A 16,735-nucleotide genomic window follows, 5' to 3' on the forward strand; every position below is an offset into this window, starting at 1 on the left:
TTGATAAAAAATGTTATATATGATTAATACATGCTGTAGGAATATGGTTCATTGTTAGTTCAGGTGAAGTGTTACTGAATTATGCTGTATTCCTAGATTCAAAATGTCCAATCAGCCTTTAAATTTAGAGATATGTTCTATTACCTTCATCTAATGAGTTTGTTTGTTTGTTTGTTTGTTTATTAATTTAATTAGCACAATTTAATACAAAGTGCTTCACAATCACAACTAGAAAACACAGAACAGTAGAACTAGAATAAATAAACATATCACATAAAAAACACATAGACAAACCCAGTTAAGATAGGTATCCCTTAGAATAAAATAATGCTGTTTTAGCATATCTTTGAACGTGGATACGGTTTTGGCAGATCTTATCGATTGAGGGAGGTCATTCCACAGTTTAGGACCCCTATGTATATATTTAGTCCTGGTAGTTCAAAGCAACCGTTTATTTTCAGATCTCAAGGATCTAGAAGGGGTGTAAACTCGCACCAGGCTGGATAAATACACCGGAGCTAAGTTGTGCAAGAATGAGGATCTTATAAGTAATTCTACATTTTACTGGCAGCCACATAGCTGGCATTTTACTGGCAGCCACTTTGACTTCCATAACCTTTTATGTTTTACTTATAGTCAATGTTTGTAACAAAGAAAATTGTACAAAGCGCTATATAAATAAAGCTGACTTGACTTAAGTGAAATTAATAGTGGGGTCACAGATTCATATTTCTTTGCCGACTTTATCAAAACATTTGAATCTCACGTTTGAGTTGTCTTTTAGAGGGTTTTGCATCGGTACTCTTTATATGTACTCATACCTGATCATATTTTAAAACCCGCCTCAATTTACTGTACTCAACTATCTTCTTGCTGGTTTTAACAATGAAACTTGCTTCCCTGGTTGATCAACAGAATTACTAGTTGGTTAGTGTTAAATTTATGGGGCTGTTTATTTGTTGATTATTTTAAACCAGGATTTTAGTTTAATTATCAAAATTAAGTAGTTTTTAAAAACATACTCAATATTAAGATATGCCAGTGTTAATTCTTTAAGATCAAGACGCCTCTTACATTTAAATTAGTCTGGGACTAGGCTTAAACCCTGTCTGGGACACTGACCCATGTCTCAAACATTGTAATAATGGCATGCTGTTCAATAATTATGTGGCGTGGTGAACAGCATTTAAACCAATGCATATAAAATCAAGGGTTTTAAACCCTGTTGTTGGTGGACCACTGTCTTGCTTTTTAGCTCCATCTAAATTATCAATAATATTTCAGTAATCCAGATGACCTTGAAGAGCAGGTTTAAGTGTGTCAAAGTGCAGCAGAGAACTAAATTTAACCTGGCCTTGCTGACGCTTATTCTAAACGAAAACTTGATCTTTCACGTACACAAACAATTTCAAACAAGTCACATATCCCTTCAGGGTTGGGCCTCCCATTTGACGAGCTGCGCACGTCAATAGATACGTAATATAATGTATAGATAATTCAAATGATTATTATGATGTATGAATGCATCACCTTTTAATGCATTCAGTATGAAATCAGTAAAAACTGTTATTTTTTTATAAAAATTCTTGTTATCTTAGTTCAAATCAAAGTCAAATGCAAACAAGACAAGTAACAAAGAGAAGTACAAAAATTTATTGCAGTATTTGCTCCTCCACACATGCTGGGGGTCCCTTTTCCCGCTGTGGGGTTTAAGGACTCGAACCCTGACCCAGTACATCAAAATCTACATTTACAAAAACCTCCCTTCCATGTAGGCAACTTATACTGCATGCTCTGCTTTCAACCGAATAAATTATGTCCAGGAGACTCCATTATACAGCACAGTAACCAAAAGAATAAAACAAAGCAGAGGAGATGTTTAAAAGTTTATTTCCCTGGAAACTGAGCTAAGCTAAAGAAATCCATCGGGTGCTAGGTTAAACTCCAAGGTCACTTTATTAAGAACATCAACAGACTAATTTCCAACATTCACTGTAGGTTTATTTCTTTAAACAGATTTTTTTTGTCAGAGATATAAACATTTTTCGCTTCCGTTTTTTGTTAAACTATGATACAGTGGGGGAAAAAATTCAAACAACCAAGTTGCTGCACAACAGCGAAGGAGCTCCCAAACGATTCTTTCATTTCCGTTTAACTTAAAAGATGTACAGGATCCACATCTACAATTCAGACCACACTTTTAAAACCACTTTTAAAATCGTCTCAATTCGGCCAGTTCCATGTCGGATCTTAAAATCAGTCTGCAATACTCTTTTCTTTCACACTTAGTTTACAAAAAGCTGAATCCTGATAGGGTTTGGCTGAGTTTGTCGAGTGTAACAGTTCCAGAGTTATTACAGATTAATTAGCTGGAAGTTCCTTCCTTGGCTGCGTACAGTGAACGTAAAGTATGCACCATTTTGTTGGTCAGTTTGTGCGCGCTTGTCAAGGCAATTTTCTTGTAGATAATGTCGCACTCCTTAATAGTGTCCACCCAAGGCACCAGTTTTCGTCCGTCACGTTTCTTGGCTTCCGCCCATGTGCCCGAGTAGGAGCCGGCCATCCAATGAACGCTGTAGCCTGTGCTCGTCTTCTGAATGACACGTGCTATCTGCGGCCGGTCCTTATATTTAGGACAGTAGATAGCAATGACGTCCATAGCTTGAACGTTTGCGTTCATGTGACCTGATGCTTCCGCCGAATCTCCTTTCCTTGGTCGCCGTGATGACTAGAGGAGTTAATAAAAGGACAGATGTGAGAGATTAACACACAAACGCAAATATAACACTTGTTGAGCACTAGATCCCGGTTGTTCTCACCCCTGGGGTCTTTTCGTCCGCATCACTGTCTTCGTCATACGAATCAGCAGCATGATTCTTGGGACTGGATCCTCCTAGCAGAGCAGTGATGGCTTTATTTCTTGCGTGGCTGCTTGCTGAAGCTTCGCCCTCTTCATCTTCTTCGTCTGGGTCCAAGTGCTCCATCAGTACCTTAAACTAAAAAGTAGACCAGAGTTACAACATTATTTTGGTTGGGATCCTCATTTCAAATATCTTTTAAAAAAAGATTATGGGGTACGTCGCAAATCTTACATCTAAATACTGTCTGACGATTCTCCTCTTGGCGTCATACGTGAGATCTGCATTGGACAAGTTGTTGGTCAGGTAATCCAGTGTCTGCCGTGGGTTGAAATGCACATTGGCCTTCCGGTTTACAGCCTTGTCGTAGATTTTCGCAGATTCCGTAGGCGAGTACTTCTGAATTTTACTGCAAGAAAAAACACAAATACATCAACAAACCTGATGTGTAGTTATTTCCATTAAAGAGCCCGAATTCATCTGGTTTGCACACTAACCTATCAGAGAAGCCGAAGAGGTTCTTAAGGTGCTGCTTGAGCATCAGAAGAAGCAGGATGCCCTGAGACGCACTTGCGAAATCAAGCAGGGGGTTCGTGTTGTCAGGGAGATGCAGCATCACTTTGTCGACATCCTCGAGGTCTGAATCAAAGTCCGAGTCCACCGGCACAGCTAGCTTGGGTTTCTTGGGCCGACGGATGACATCATCATCGCTACTGTCGCTGGAGCTTGCCCTGCTGCTCTCATCTTCATCTTCCTCAGAGCCACATCTTTTCCCTCTCTTCTTTTTCTTCTTCTTCTTCTTTTCTCGTTGTCTTGGCTCTTTAAGCAAAGACTGCAAGAAAAGAGTAGACCGATTTGTAGAGTCTGAATTTAGCCCAAACTGAAAATTGTCAGTTATCAGATCTTAATGGTTGTTCAAAACCAAATTACTTTCTTTCTCTGGTTAACCACAAAATAACAAGTTCGACAGAAGGTCAGCATCATACCTCTTTAAAAGACTGCATCAGGTTGCTGCCGGACACCGACAGCGTGATGTCTACATGATGCATAATAAACAGCGGCTCCTCCTGACTCTGATATGGGAAGGTGGCCAGATTGTCCGCGACAAACAACAGCATGTTCACGTCTGACTTCTTCATGAAAACAAAATAAAACATTATTAGACATCTCCAAAAAACAGAGAGAATAAGTGAACACCAGAACGCATAACAGAATTTAGGTACAGAATTAGATAGATAAAAAAAATTAATAAATCAATTATTTTTATTAATCATCTTATTAGTGTTAATCTGTGACCATTTGTCACATCATATCTTAACCTAAAAAAACGAATGAAATATTTCACCACCTTTAATGGCTAAATTGAAGACTAAATCAGACAAACAAGCCACTAACCGAACTGTCGTCAAACAGGTTAAGCAGTGAGATGAGGAAAGCCCTGCGGTGTTGTCTGTTGCTTCGCACCATGGTGTAGAGATGAGAACACAGTGCCCCGCTCGTCTCATCCTGCCGGAAGCCCCTGACCACCGCCTTCTGCGAACCCACGATGGCTTGTTGTACCTGATAAGACATTTTCAACCCTGCCACGGCCTTCATCTGTTTCAGAGACACGCATCTGTTATTTGATATTCAATCGGGTCGCGTCACACAACACAGACTGCAGCTGTTCAGATCCACTCACGTGAATGAATCCGCTGTATTTCTTATCAATCTCCACGAGCTGTTGATCGGCTTTATTCCTCATTGTGGGTTCAGAATCCGTTCCCATGGCGATAAGATATGGAACACACTGATGGAGAAATAAAACTAAATTAAAACACTTTCAGACAAGAGATTTCAGAAATTTGGCGTGGTGTGTACGCACCTGTACGGGGTGAATGAGGCCCTGGTTGAGAGTCAGGGCGATGACGTTTAGGGCGAAGTGGCGCACGCTGGACTGTGTGTGGAAGAAACACTCCAGCACCTGCTTGAGGTAGAGTTGCATGATGGAACTGCTCATGCCAGACGAGATGTCGCCCATCTCTTTCAGGTCCTCCTGCTTTGCCATTTTCTTCCCTGCAGAGATCAGAGAAATAGAATAAGCAGGTAGAATTTACAATTGTAAACTATTTTTTAGTGAACAATAAATGTCAAGGGATTTGACTGCAGCTCAAAGGCGGATTTATTTACTAAGCCTGGATGCGCCCTCTGTTGGACAAATCATTACTACCTAGAAACATGCTGCCAAATGGCTAAAATAAATCAAGAACTCAGACAGAAACAGTGTTAGATCTACTGCTTCGGAGCTAGACAGAGATAAACACTCACACTCCCTATCGGCCTCCTGCATGCGCGAGTCCTCCTCCTGCAGGTACATCTGCAGGTTTTTCAGCACCTGGATCTTCAAGTTCACAGATGTCTTCCTGTCAGCCATGAGAGGGTTGTAAAGGTTTTTAATATCTGGTGAAAACATCAACTCTGGGTGCTGGATTAACAGGAACCCTGGAAAAGCAAAAGATGACAGTTTTGAACAACTTGAAGACGGCAACAAGAACTTGACCGATGATAGAGCAGATATTTACCTAAACCTATGATGGCCTTAGTCTGCACCTCCTCGTCCTCATTCTTAGTGAAATACAGCAGCAGCTCCATTACTTTGTCTTTTATGACCACCTGAGAGAGGAAGAGAGCACATCCCAGATATATAAGCAGGTCAAACTGATGAAAGCTAGCCTAGGGCAGGTAAAAATTTGCCTAAACATAAAAGATGGATGTTTAAGTGTTTTGTTGATATTAACAGAAAGGTCTTTAACAATTCCCCCTGTTATTATACTTATAGTAATTTTCTCATATTTGTTTAATACGGAGTAAACAATGACTTTGACATCATCTTGACAGGTTTCATGAGATAAAAAATAAGACTTTTGACCATCAAGTAACAAACCTTATTACTGCCTTTAAACTCTTCTTGGTCAAAGTCAAAGTGTCTGCACAGTGCTCCCACAGTAAACAGTGACCGCAACAGCGCTGGTTTATTTGATACCAGAGCGTTGCTGTTTGGATCTTCCTGATGCTGTAACTTCAGCTTGTTCAGCGCTCCTTAAATTTAAAGAACAATTTCTCATGATCAGAGAATTCAACATTAATACTGACGGGTATCATAATTATTCTAATACTTGACTCACCATAGTATCGATTAAAACAAGCCCAGACAAACTTAAAGTTACGGGTGACCTTATTTACAACGGCGCCGAGACAACTTACGCAGTGCTGCACAACCTATGGAAAACATGCAGGTTGAACCATGAGGCTTCTGGTGTACAAACAAGCAGAACATAAACATGGTTCCTTTAGCTCAACTTGCCGTCATGCCGTATTTGATGATGAGCTTCATCAGATCTTCCTCGATGGTGGTGAGGAAGCTTTCGCTCGGATGATCCATCAAAGGAACCACAAGCTCCAGGATTTTTGCCACATTGCAGATCACCATGAAATCACTTTGAGTCTGTAGAAATACACACAGTTTTATAAGTAAAGTCATTTTTCTGTGTTGTGTTTTCCTGCCATCACTAACGCAGAGACTACTGTAAGACAGACACTTGGAACCCTGATTCCCCTAAATATAAATTGTCATTAGGGTTTCGAGCCCGAAGGGCTGAAAACCTATTGTTTTTGTAAGGATTTTTATTATTATTATTATTATTATTATTATTCCGCCATAAAACGCGTTGGCCAGCCCAAACCGTAAGTCGTAGAAACTTGAGACTTTGTCAATTGGTTGTATCTGTGCAGGTTACTCAGATACAGTGACCCAGCCAAATCGTCCCATAGGGGGCGCTACAGCGATGCTGAACGCGTTTGCATTCGTAACTCCTAAACCGTTTGACGCACACCCAAGTGTTTTATATCATTGTAATCATTGGCTCAAAACTTGAAAAATGGCTATCTCCGATTTCATTTCCGGTATGCAAATTTTGCCGCTAATTTGCATTTTTTCAAAAAAAACAAAAATGATCTACTCACTGGATTTTTGCCCGATCGGAACCAAACCAACGCTGATGAATTCTGTGGAGTGTGAATATAAATATTCGTTGAAAAAAAGTTGAAATTTCGACTCAGGGTCGCTAGGGGGCTCTAAAACGTCTGAACCGATAGTTGCCTATTTCACTAAAATGGCTATATCAAGAGAACGGTTTGAGCTATCTTCACGGGGCTTATACCATATGTGTAGACCCTCAGTCCGGGGTCACAATAAAAATAACTCGGTATTTGGCCACTAGTTGGCGCTATAATAGCAAAGAACACGAAAAGGGCTATAACTACCCAACAGTTTGCCCGATTGACTTATTATTTGGTATGGTGTGTCTTTGTGTCATGCACCGTGACTGTATAAAAGGACTTTGGCTCTTCTCAAAAAACCTGGCCGCCATCGGCCAATGAAATTTGAGCACTCATTAGACAGGGTTAACGGAGGCCGATCAAAATGACACTCGCTGGGCTTGTTCCTGTCCTGGTCCTGAAGGTCTGTAAGAAATATGAACTCATTTGGCCACTGGGGGCGAAATAACGTTTTTGGAGTGCTTAAACAATTGTGTATCACATGACATACATCTAAAGGCTCTGATACGCTTTGAAAATAAACGTCTCGGCCCAGGAACTTCAGACTTCTTGAGTTTGAAAGCACCTTCGCTTCAATTTAAAATGCAACAACAATGAAAATCGGATACTCATTAACAAATTGTCCAAATGATTTGACAGTCAGAAAAATAACATTCTTGTAGTATATGTGCATGTTTCTGTAATCATGCATAGTTTCTATGAGTTGATACCTGTAATTTTTCTGTGCGTGTGTGTGTTGGACTTTGATCCTTCATGCGTTTGTTGTGGTGTGACCCCCTAAACTGTTCATGAATGCATGACTGCTTTTGACTGCCTTAAAACTCGAAACCCGATAAATGCTGCTTGCAGCTTTAATTATATTTACTTTTAGTCCCGACCAACGTTTATGCATTACATTACATAGTTTTGAGCATTTAAATTATTTATAAATTATTGTGCATAAAAAGTATTTTTTTCTTTTAGTTTAGATAGTACTAAAAGTGAAAATAGTTCAGTTCAGTGTTTAGTTTCTTTTATTTTAGCGAACATTTATTTCACTTTTTTCTTACATCACATACAGAACAGACGCTACAAAATTCACAGCCAATGAGATGATAGTGTGTGGGGAGCTCTCTCTCTGAAAGCGCGCATAGAAAACATGATCAAATTAATAAATTAAATAATGTAACATGATTAAAAATACATTGTTGACTCTAATAGAATTGGTTGTTCTTAAGAGTTTGAACGTTCTTGTTTTCTGTAATTCATTTACAACATGAGGAAAATTAACCATTGCCGCTATTCTCGTAATGCACAAAAGTGATACCGTTTCTTTAATATATACGAAATATGAAACTTATCAAATGAGAACTTTTTTGTGGGCTGAGCTGTCAGTTACCACTTCACAGAAAATAAGCCATTTTTAAAAACAATGCGTATTGCCGTTGTGGCTGCATTGGACACGGAGTTATAAATGAAATATGGAAACACAATCTGGCAGTAGCACAGTTTATGTACATTCACAAGTTGACACACACGCTTATACTTACATTACACTTTGTGGTGAGGTAGGGCTGCATAGTCATGGTGTGTTTCACCATAAGCTGAGCTCGGATTTTGCTGAAAAGATACAGTGTGGTGATACAAGCCACCAGGCGATTCGATGCCAGACCCTTATTGTCACAGTCTGTCGACCAACAAGACGGAAAAACTCACCGTATGTCCAGAAAGGCTTTAGAAAAACATAATGTAAAAGAAAAGTAAAGTCCGTACCAGCGAGAGATTCCTCGTATTTGATAATATGCTCCACCAGACTGTCCACCAGCTGAACACAAGCCTTCCTGGCCGGTTTGTAGGAAGCAGCCTCTTCTGTTTTCAACAGCTGTGACAACAGATCGCATTAAGATTTGGAGTATGCATTTATATTTGAACCACACTATTTACAGTACACAGTGACAATCCTTCTGGGATAATTGAAGCATTCCATAAATCCCACAAAACTGAAATAAAACCACCCCGCCATTTAGAGTTCAAACCCACAACCTTTCAGTTGCTAGCATGTCTTTTACACAAAAATGTGCCTAAACAACCGAGTAATTAGTACAACCTATAAAAATAAAGAAACAACTCACATTCTGCAGCAGCTGCTCGAACCAGTCATAACCCGAATCTTTGCATGCTTCGACCTGAGCAGAAATTATTCAAGTCAGAAGAGCCATAATGTGAACGGAGACTGATGTATTAAACATCATGTGTCAATGTCATGAGGTAATCGTTTCTTTCTGCACACTCTTACCACATCTGTGATGTTGAGAATCTTGCGAGTCATGGCCTCTTTATCATGATTCGGCGTGGGGGTAAACCACAGCTTCTGAAATGTCTCATTTACCAATTTCTGTAGAAAACATGAAGAATATTAAAACCACGAACTACAGTGAGGGAAATAATTATTTGATCCCCTGCTGATTTTGTACAGTTTTTTACCTGCTTACAAAGAAATGAAGGGTCTATAATTGTTATGGTTGGTTTATTTTAACTGATAGAGACAGAATATTAAAAAAATCAGGAGACATTTTTTATATAAAGGTTATAAATTGATTTGCATTTCAGTCAGTGAAATAAGTATTTGATCCCCTACCAACCAGCATGAATTCTGGATCCACAGATTGGTTATGTGTCTATATGGACCACAGATTAGTCCTGTCACTTTACATTTACATTTAGTTATTTTAAGAAAGTCCCCCAAGTCAGCTTGTTATGTATATAAAATATATCTTCCATTTCAACCTCTACAGACAGAAGCTTGGTTAGAAGAAGACAACCGTTGGTGCGATTATTTATTATTAGGGTTCGAGCCCGAAGGGCTAGAAACCTATTGTATTTGTAGCTTTTATTAGGGTTTCGAGCCCGAAGGGCTGAAAACCTATTGTATTTGTAAGGATTTTTATTCTTCTTCTTCTTCTTCTTATTATTATTTTTCCGCGCTAAAACGCATCGCCCAGCCCAAACCGTAAGTCGTAGAAACTCGAGACTTTGTCAATTGGTTGTATCTGTGCAGGTTACTCAGATACTGTGAACCAGCCAAATCGCCCCATAGGTGGCGCTATAGCGATGGCCAATGCGTTTGGGCTCAATACTCGTAAACCGGATGTCGCACAACAAAGTGTTTGGTGTCATTGGAATCCTTGGCTCCAAACTTAAAAAATGGCTATCTCCGATTTCATTTCCGGTATGCAAATTTTTCCGCTAATTTGCATTTTATGAAAAAAAAAAAAAATGAACTAGTCCCTGGATTTTTGCCCGATCGGAACCAAACCAACGCTGATGAATTCTGTGGAGTGTGAATATGAATAATCATAAAAGGAAGTTGAAATTTCGATTCAGGGTCGCTAGGGGGCATCAAAACGTCTGAACCGGAAGTAGCCTATTTCACTCAAATGACCATAACTCGTGAACCGTTTGAGCTATCTTCACGGGGCTTAGACCGTATATGTAGACCCTTAGTCCGGGGTCACAATAAAAAAGACTCGGTGTTTGGCCACTAGGTGGCGCTATAATAGCAAAGAAGTCGACAAAGGCTCTAACTACGAAACCGTTTGCCCGATCGACTTATTATTTGGTATGGTGTGTCTTTGTGTCATGCACCGTGACTGTATAAAAGGACTTTGACGTTTCTCAAAAAACATGGCCGCTATCGGCCAATGAATTTTGAGCACTCATTACACAGGGTTAACAGGGGCCGATCGAAACGACACTCGCTGGGCTTGTTCGACTCGTGGTCCTGAAGGTCTGTAAGAAATATGAACTCATTCGGCCACCGGGGGGCGAAGTAACGGTTTTAGAGTGCATAAACAATTGTGTATCACGTGAAATTTGACATATACTCAAACTATTTACATCATATGATAGCTCTCCTCATTCTGAACAACTTTGCCTCTGGACACGCTTCTGTCGATCAAACGGATCGTGAGTTATCGCTGACGATGTCAAAAATCTACTTTCGCGAACTAGTCCTTGGTTTTTCAACCGATCGGAACCAAACCAATGCAGATGACTTCTGTGGAGTGTGAATGTAAATAATCATTGAAAAAAAGTTGAAATTTATATTCATACACGGTAGGGGGGGGCAAAAACTTAACTGGGCGGAGCCTATCACATTAAAATGGCCATAAATCCAGAACGGATTAACACATCATCATGGGGCTTGGAACAAATGTGTAGACTATCACTCTGAGGTCACCTACAAAAGAAGGTGGCGTTTGGACACTAGGTGGCGCTAAAACAGTAAAAATGGCAAAATTGACTCGTATTTCATTACTTAAACAATTGTGTATCACGTGACATTTGACAAACACACAAACTATTGATATCATATGATAGCTCTTCTCATTCTGAACAAATTTGCCTCTTGATCTATTGATGTCAATCAAACGGTTCAGGAGTTATTGCTGATGATGTTAAAATCGTACTTTTGCAAACTAGTTCTTTGATTTTCAAGCAATTTCAAAATTTCCACCATAGTACAATTCTCTGGACTCTCTAGGTCAATAATGATTAAAAACATGTTGAGTTTTTTTTGTTGTGTGACCATTACAGGGTCCTTTTTTATATTAACGTGAATAATGTACGTTAAAGGTTGCTACTCCTTAATAAATAATCCAACTGACTTGCAATTAAGTAGTATTATACATATTATGACTCAAAACAAGCATGCTCATCAGAAGAGGCAAGCCTTTATAAAAGTCCAAAAGGCGAAATATTCATTCAAATGGGCTTTTCATACATGTCTTTGTAAGCATACGTAGTCTGCATAGACCGTTACTGATCACCTAAGTCAAAATTCTGGGTCTAAAGGCCTATCATTCATTGAGGATGTGTGTTAGGGCAATTTCTGAAATGGATTTGACTAATTTATCCTGATAACGTGAGTCTCGCTACTGAATTGTCCGAATGACTTGATATGAGAAAATGTAATCTATGTCCTATATGTGCATGTGTGTGTGAGCATGCCTGGGTCTGTATGAGCCAATGCTGACCCTTTGACTCATTTTGCTGGGTGTGGGGTTGTATTGTCGATTGTGGACATGTTAGTTTGCCATCCCTGAGACTGGTCGACGTTTACTTACCTAAACTTCTCGAAACCCGATAATTGCTGCTTGCAGCTATATTTAGGGTTTCGAGCACGAAGTGCTGAAAACCTATTGTTTTTGTAAGGATTTTTATTATTATTATTTTTCCGCGCTAAAACGCATCGCCCAGCCCAAACCGTAAGTCGTAGAAACTCGAGACTTTGTCAATTGGTTGTATCTGTGCAGGTTACTCAGATACAGTGACCCAGCCAAATCGGCCCATAGGTGGCGCTATAGCGATGCTCAACGCGTTTGCATTCGTAACTCCTAAACCGTTTGTCGCACACCCAAGTGTTTTATATCTCTGTAATCATTGGCTCAAAACTTAAAAAATGGCTATCTCCGATTTCATTTCCGGTATGCAAATTTTCCCGCTAATTTGCATTTTATAAAAAAAAAAAAAAATGAACTAGTCCCTGGATTTTTGCCCGATCGGAACCAAACCAACGCTGATGAATTCTGTGGAGTGTGAATGTAAATATTCGTTGAAAAAAAGTTGAAATTTCGACTCAGGGTCGCTAGGGGGCTCTAAAACGTCTGAACCGATAGTTGCCTATTTCACTAAAATGGCTATATCAAGAGAACGGTTTGAGATATCTTCACGGGGCTTATACCATATGTGTAGACCCTCAGTCCGGGGTCACAATAAAAATAACTCGTTGTTTGGCCACTAGTTGGCGCTATAATAGCAAAGAACACGAAAAGGGCTATAACTACCCAACCGTTTGCCCGATCGACTTATTATTTGGTATGGTGTGTCTTTGTGTCATGCACCGTGACTGTATAAAAGGACTTTGGCTTTTCTCAAAAAACATGGCCGCCATCGGCCAATGAAATTTGAGCACTCATTAGACAGGGTTAACGGAGGCCGATCAAAATGACACTCGCTGGGCTTGTTCCTGTCCTGGTCCTGAAGGTCTGTAAGAAATATGAACTCATTTGGCCACTGGGGGCGAAATAACGTTTTTGGAGTGCTTAAACAATTGTGTATCACGTGACATACATCTACAGGCTCTGATACGCTTTGAAAATAAACGTCTCGGCCCAGGAACTTCAGACTTCTTGAGTTTGAAAGCACCTTCGCTTCAATTTAAAAGGCAACAACAATGAAAATCGGATACTCATTAACAAATTGTCCAAATGATTTGACAGTCAGAAAAATAACATTCTTGTAGTATATGTGCATGTTTCTGTAAGCATGCATAGTTTCTATGAGTTGATACCTGTCATTTTTCTGTGCGTGTGTGTGTTGGACTTTGATCCTTCATGCGTTTGTTGTGGTGTGACCCCCTAAACTGTTCATGAATGCATGACTGCTTTTGACTGCCTTAAAACTCGAAACCCGATAAATGCTGCTTGCAGCTTTAATTATTATTATTATTTTTCCGCCGTAAAACTGATCGTGCAGCCCAAACCGTAAGTCGGACAGAGCTGAGATTCGGTCAGATGGTAGTAGTATTGCTCGCTACTCAGATACTCGGAGCCAGCCATGTCGGCCCATAGGTGGCGCTACAGCGATGCTGAATGCGTTTGCGCTCATAATTCCTAAATCGCTTGTCGCACGCCCCAGTGTTCTAGATACATGTGATCATTGGCTCAAAACTTAAAAAATGGCTATCTCCGATTTCATTTCCGGTATGCAAATTTTTCCGCTAATTTGCATTTTATGCAAAAATAAAAAAATTGAACTAGTCTCTGGATTTTTGCCCAATCGGAACCAGACCAACGCTGATGAATTCTGTGGAGTGTGAATGTAAATAATTATCGAAAAAAAGTTGAAATTTCGATTTGCGGTGGCCGGGGGGCGCCAAAACGTCGGAACCGGAAGGAGCTAATTTTACTAAAATGGTTATAACTCGTGAACCGTTTGAGCTATCTTCACGGGGCTTGGACCATATGTTTATACTCTCAGTCCGAGGTCACAGTATAAAAAAGTCGGCGTTTGGCCTCTAGGTGGCGCTATAATATACATTTTCTCGAAAAGGGCAATAACTACCCAACAGTTTGCCCGATCGACTAATTTCTTGGTATGGTGTGTCTTTGTGTCATGTACCATGATTCTAGAAAAGGACATTGGCGTATCTAAAAAAAACATGGCCGCCATCGGCCAATGAAGTTTGAGCACTCCTTAGACCGACTTAACGGGGGCCGATCGAAACGACACTCGCTGGGCTTGTTCGACTCATGGTCAAGAAGGTCTGTAAGAAATATGAAGTCATTCGGCCACTGGGGGCGAAATAACGTTTTTGGAGTCCTTAAACAATTGTGTGTCACGTGACATTTGACATATACTCAAACTATTTACATTATTTGATAGGTCTCCTCATTCTGAACAACTTTGCCTCTGGAACCGCTTCTGTCGATCAAACGGTTCGTGAGTTATCGCTGATGATGTCAAAAACCTACTTTCGCGAACTCGTCCTAGGTTTAATCGGTTAATCGGAACCAAACCGATTCAGATGACTTCTGTGGAGTGTGAATGTCAATAATTATCGAAAGAAAGTTGAAATTTCCTTTCAAGGTCGCTAAGGGGCACTAAAATAAAAAAAATAGGCGGGGCCTATTACATTTAAATGGCCATAACTCAATAACTATTAGAGATATGATCATGGGGCTTGAAACATATGTGAAGACCATCACTCAGAGGTCACATACGTAAGGGCGCGGCGTTTGGACACTAGGTGGCGCTATAACAGCAAAAATGGCTAAATTTACGTGTTTTTGGTTGCAAAAACAATTGTGTATCACGTGACATTTGACATATACTCAAACTATTTACATCATATGATAGCTCTCCTCATTCTGAACAACTTTGCCTCTGGAACCACTTCTGTCAAACAAACGGTTCGTGAGTTATCGCCGATGATGTCAAAAACCTACTTTCGCGAACTAGTCCTTGGTTTTTCGACCGATCGGAACCAAATCAATGCAGACGACTTCTGTGGAGTGTGAATGTCAATAACTATCGAAAAAAAGTTGAAATTTCCTTTCAAGGTCGATAAGGGACGCACGCCAAAAGTTCTAATTATGCGGAGCCTTTTACAATAAAATGGCCATAACTCAAGAGCTAGCTCTGAGGTCACCTACTAAAGGCAGCGCCTTTTGGCCGCTAGTTCTCTTCGTTCTGAACAATCTTGACGCTTTAGACTGCTCGAACCCGGGAATCGCTGCTTGCAGCTATATTTATTATTATTATTATTAGGGAATAGAAGCAATACAAAATAACTATAATTGTCCTTGGTATGGAGCTCCTTGCAAGATTTCCCCAATGGGGTAAAGATGATCATGAGAAAGGTTAAAGATCAGCCCAGAACTACGCGGAAGAGGCTTGTTAATGATTTCAAGACAGTTGGGACCACAGTTAAACCATTGGTAACACTATATGCCACAATAGATTGAAATCCTGAAGCACCCGCAAGGTCCTCCTGCTCAAGAAGGCCCGCCTGAAGTTTGACAATGAACATCAAAATGATTCAGAAAAGGCTTTCGAGAAAGTGCTGTGGTCAAACAGGAAGAAAATTGACTGTTTTTGGAGGGAGAGAAATGCTGACTATGACCCCAAGAACACACAGAGAGACACAATGTTGGAAACATTATGCTTTAGGGATTTTCTCTGCTCGGGTACAGGATGACTTCACCGCATTGAGGGGCTGAGGGACGTTCACCATGTACCGTGAAATATTAGGAAAGAACCTCCTCCACTTAACCAGATCACTGAAGATGGGTCATGGATGTCCCTTTAACTTGACAAAGACCCAAAACATATTGCCAAGACAAGAGAGACGTCTTGTTGTCTGTTTTTCTTTTACCCTCTTAGCTGTCACATTAAACAGTATTTTTGAACAGGATGCTACCAGCAGTCACTTTAACCGCTGAACATCTTCAGACAAAATCACAATAGAGTAAATCTACATTAAAGAGCGTCTATACAGTGCATCTGGAAAGTATTCACAGCGCTTCAATTGTTCCACATTTTGTCATTTTACATCCTTATTGCAAAATGGATTCAATTAATTATTTTCCTCAAAATTCTACCAACAATACCCCATAATGACAACGTGGAAGTTTTTTTGAAATCTTTCCAAAAAACGAAAAAAGCACATCAACATAAATATTCACAGCGTTTGCCATGACACTCAAAATTGAGCTCAGGTGCATCCTTTTTCCACTGATCTTCCTTGAGATGTTTCTACAACTTGATTGGAGTCCACCTGTGGGAAATTCAGTTGATTGGACATGATTTGGAAAGGCACACACCTGTCTACATAAGGTCCCACAGTTAACAGTGCATGTCAGAGCACAAACCAAGCCATGAAGTCCAATAAATTGTCTGCAGACCTCCGAGATAGGATTGTATCGAGGCACAGATCTGGGGATGGGTACAGAACAATTTCAGATCACAGTGGCCTCCATCATCCATAAATGGAAGAAGGAACCATCAAGACTCTTCCTAAAGCTGGCCGCCCGACCAAACTGTGCGATGGTGGGAAGAGGGCCTTAGTCAGGGAGGTGACCAAGAACTTGATGGTCACTCTGACAGAGCTCCAGCATGTCTCTGTGGAGAGAGGAGAACCTTCCAGAAGAACAACCATCTCTGCAGCACTCCACCAATGTATGGTGGCCAGATGGAAGCCACTCCTCAGTAAAAGGCACATGACAGTCTGCCTGTAG

The 16,735-nt window shown here is 40.3% G+C and overlaps 1 protein-coding gene across 2 annotated transcripts in view; it reads right to left on the minus strand.

Annotated features, from left to right (window-relative positions):
• Positions 1-1,631: 1,631 nt before the first annotated feature.
• nipblb (NIPBL cohesin loading factor b) overlaps positions 1,632-16,735 on the minus strand; it is a 30,560-nt gene continuing 15,456 nt past the window's right edge. For both annotated transcript variants that reach the window (XM_079449102.1, XM_079449101.1), the window contains exons 31-47: positions 9,232-9,330; positions 9,068-9,121; positions 8,709-8,817; positions 8,486-8,622; positions 6,202-6,342; positions 6,023-6,116; positions 5,782-5,936; positions 5,420-5,510; positions 5,166-5,339; positions 4,723-4,913; positions 4,540-4,647; positions 4,254-4,454; positions 3,845-3,991; positions 3,356-3,690; positions 3,093-3,267; positions 2,820-2,996; positions 1,632-2,728 (exon numbers count right to left, since the gene is read on the minus strand). In XM_079449102.1, coding sequence (XP_079305228.1) covers positions 2,366-2,728; positions 2,820-2,996; positions 3,093-3,267; positions 3,356-3,690; positions 3,845-3,991; positions 4,254-4,454; positions 4,540-4,647; positions 4,723-4,913; positions 5,166-5,339; positions 5,420-5,510; positions 5,782-5,936; positions 6,023-6,116; positions 6,202-6,342; positions 8,486-8,622; positions 8,709-8,817; positions 9,068-9,121; positions 9,232-9,330 — 2,751 coding nt within the window. In that variant the 3' untranslated portion in view covers positions 1,632-2,365. The remainder of the gene's footprint in view (positions 2,729-2,819; positions 2,997-3,092; positions 3,268-3,355; positions 3,691-3,844; positions 3,992-4,253; positions 4,455-4,539; positions 4,648-4,722; positions 4,914-5,165; positions 5,340-5,419; positions 5,511-5,781; positions 5,937-6,022; positions 6,117-6,201; positions 6,343-8,485; positions 8,623-8,708; positions 8,818-9,067; positions 9,122-9,231; positions 9,331-16,735) is intronic.

This window comes from Barbatula barbatula (assembly GCF_947034865.1).
Source record: "Barbatula barbatula genome assembly, chromosome: 24".
Lineage (NCBI taxonomy): Eukaryota > Metazoa > Chordata > Actinopteri > Cypriniformes > Nemacheilidae > Barbatula > Barbatula barbatula.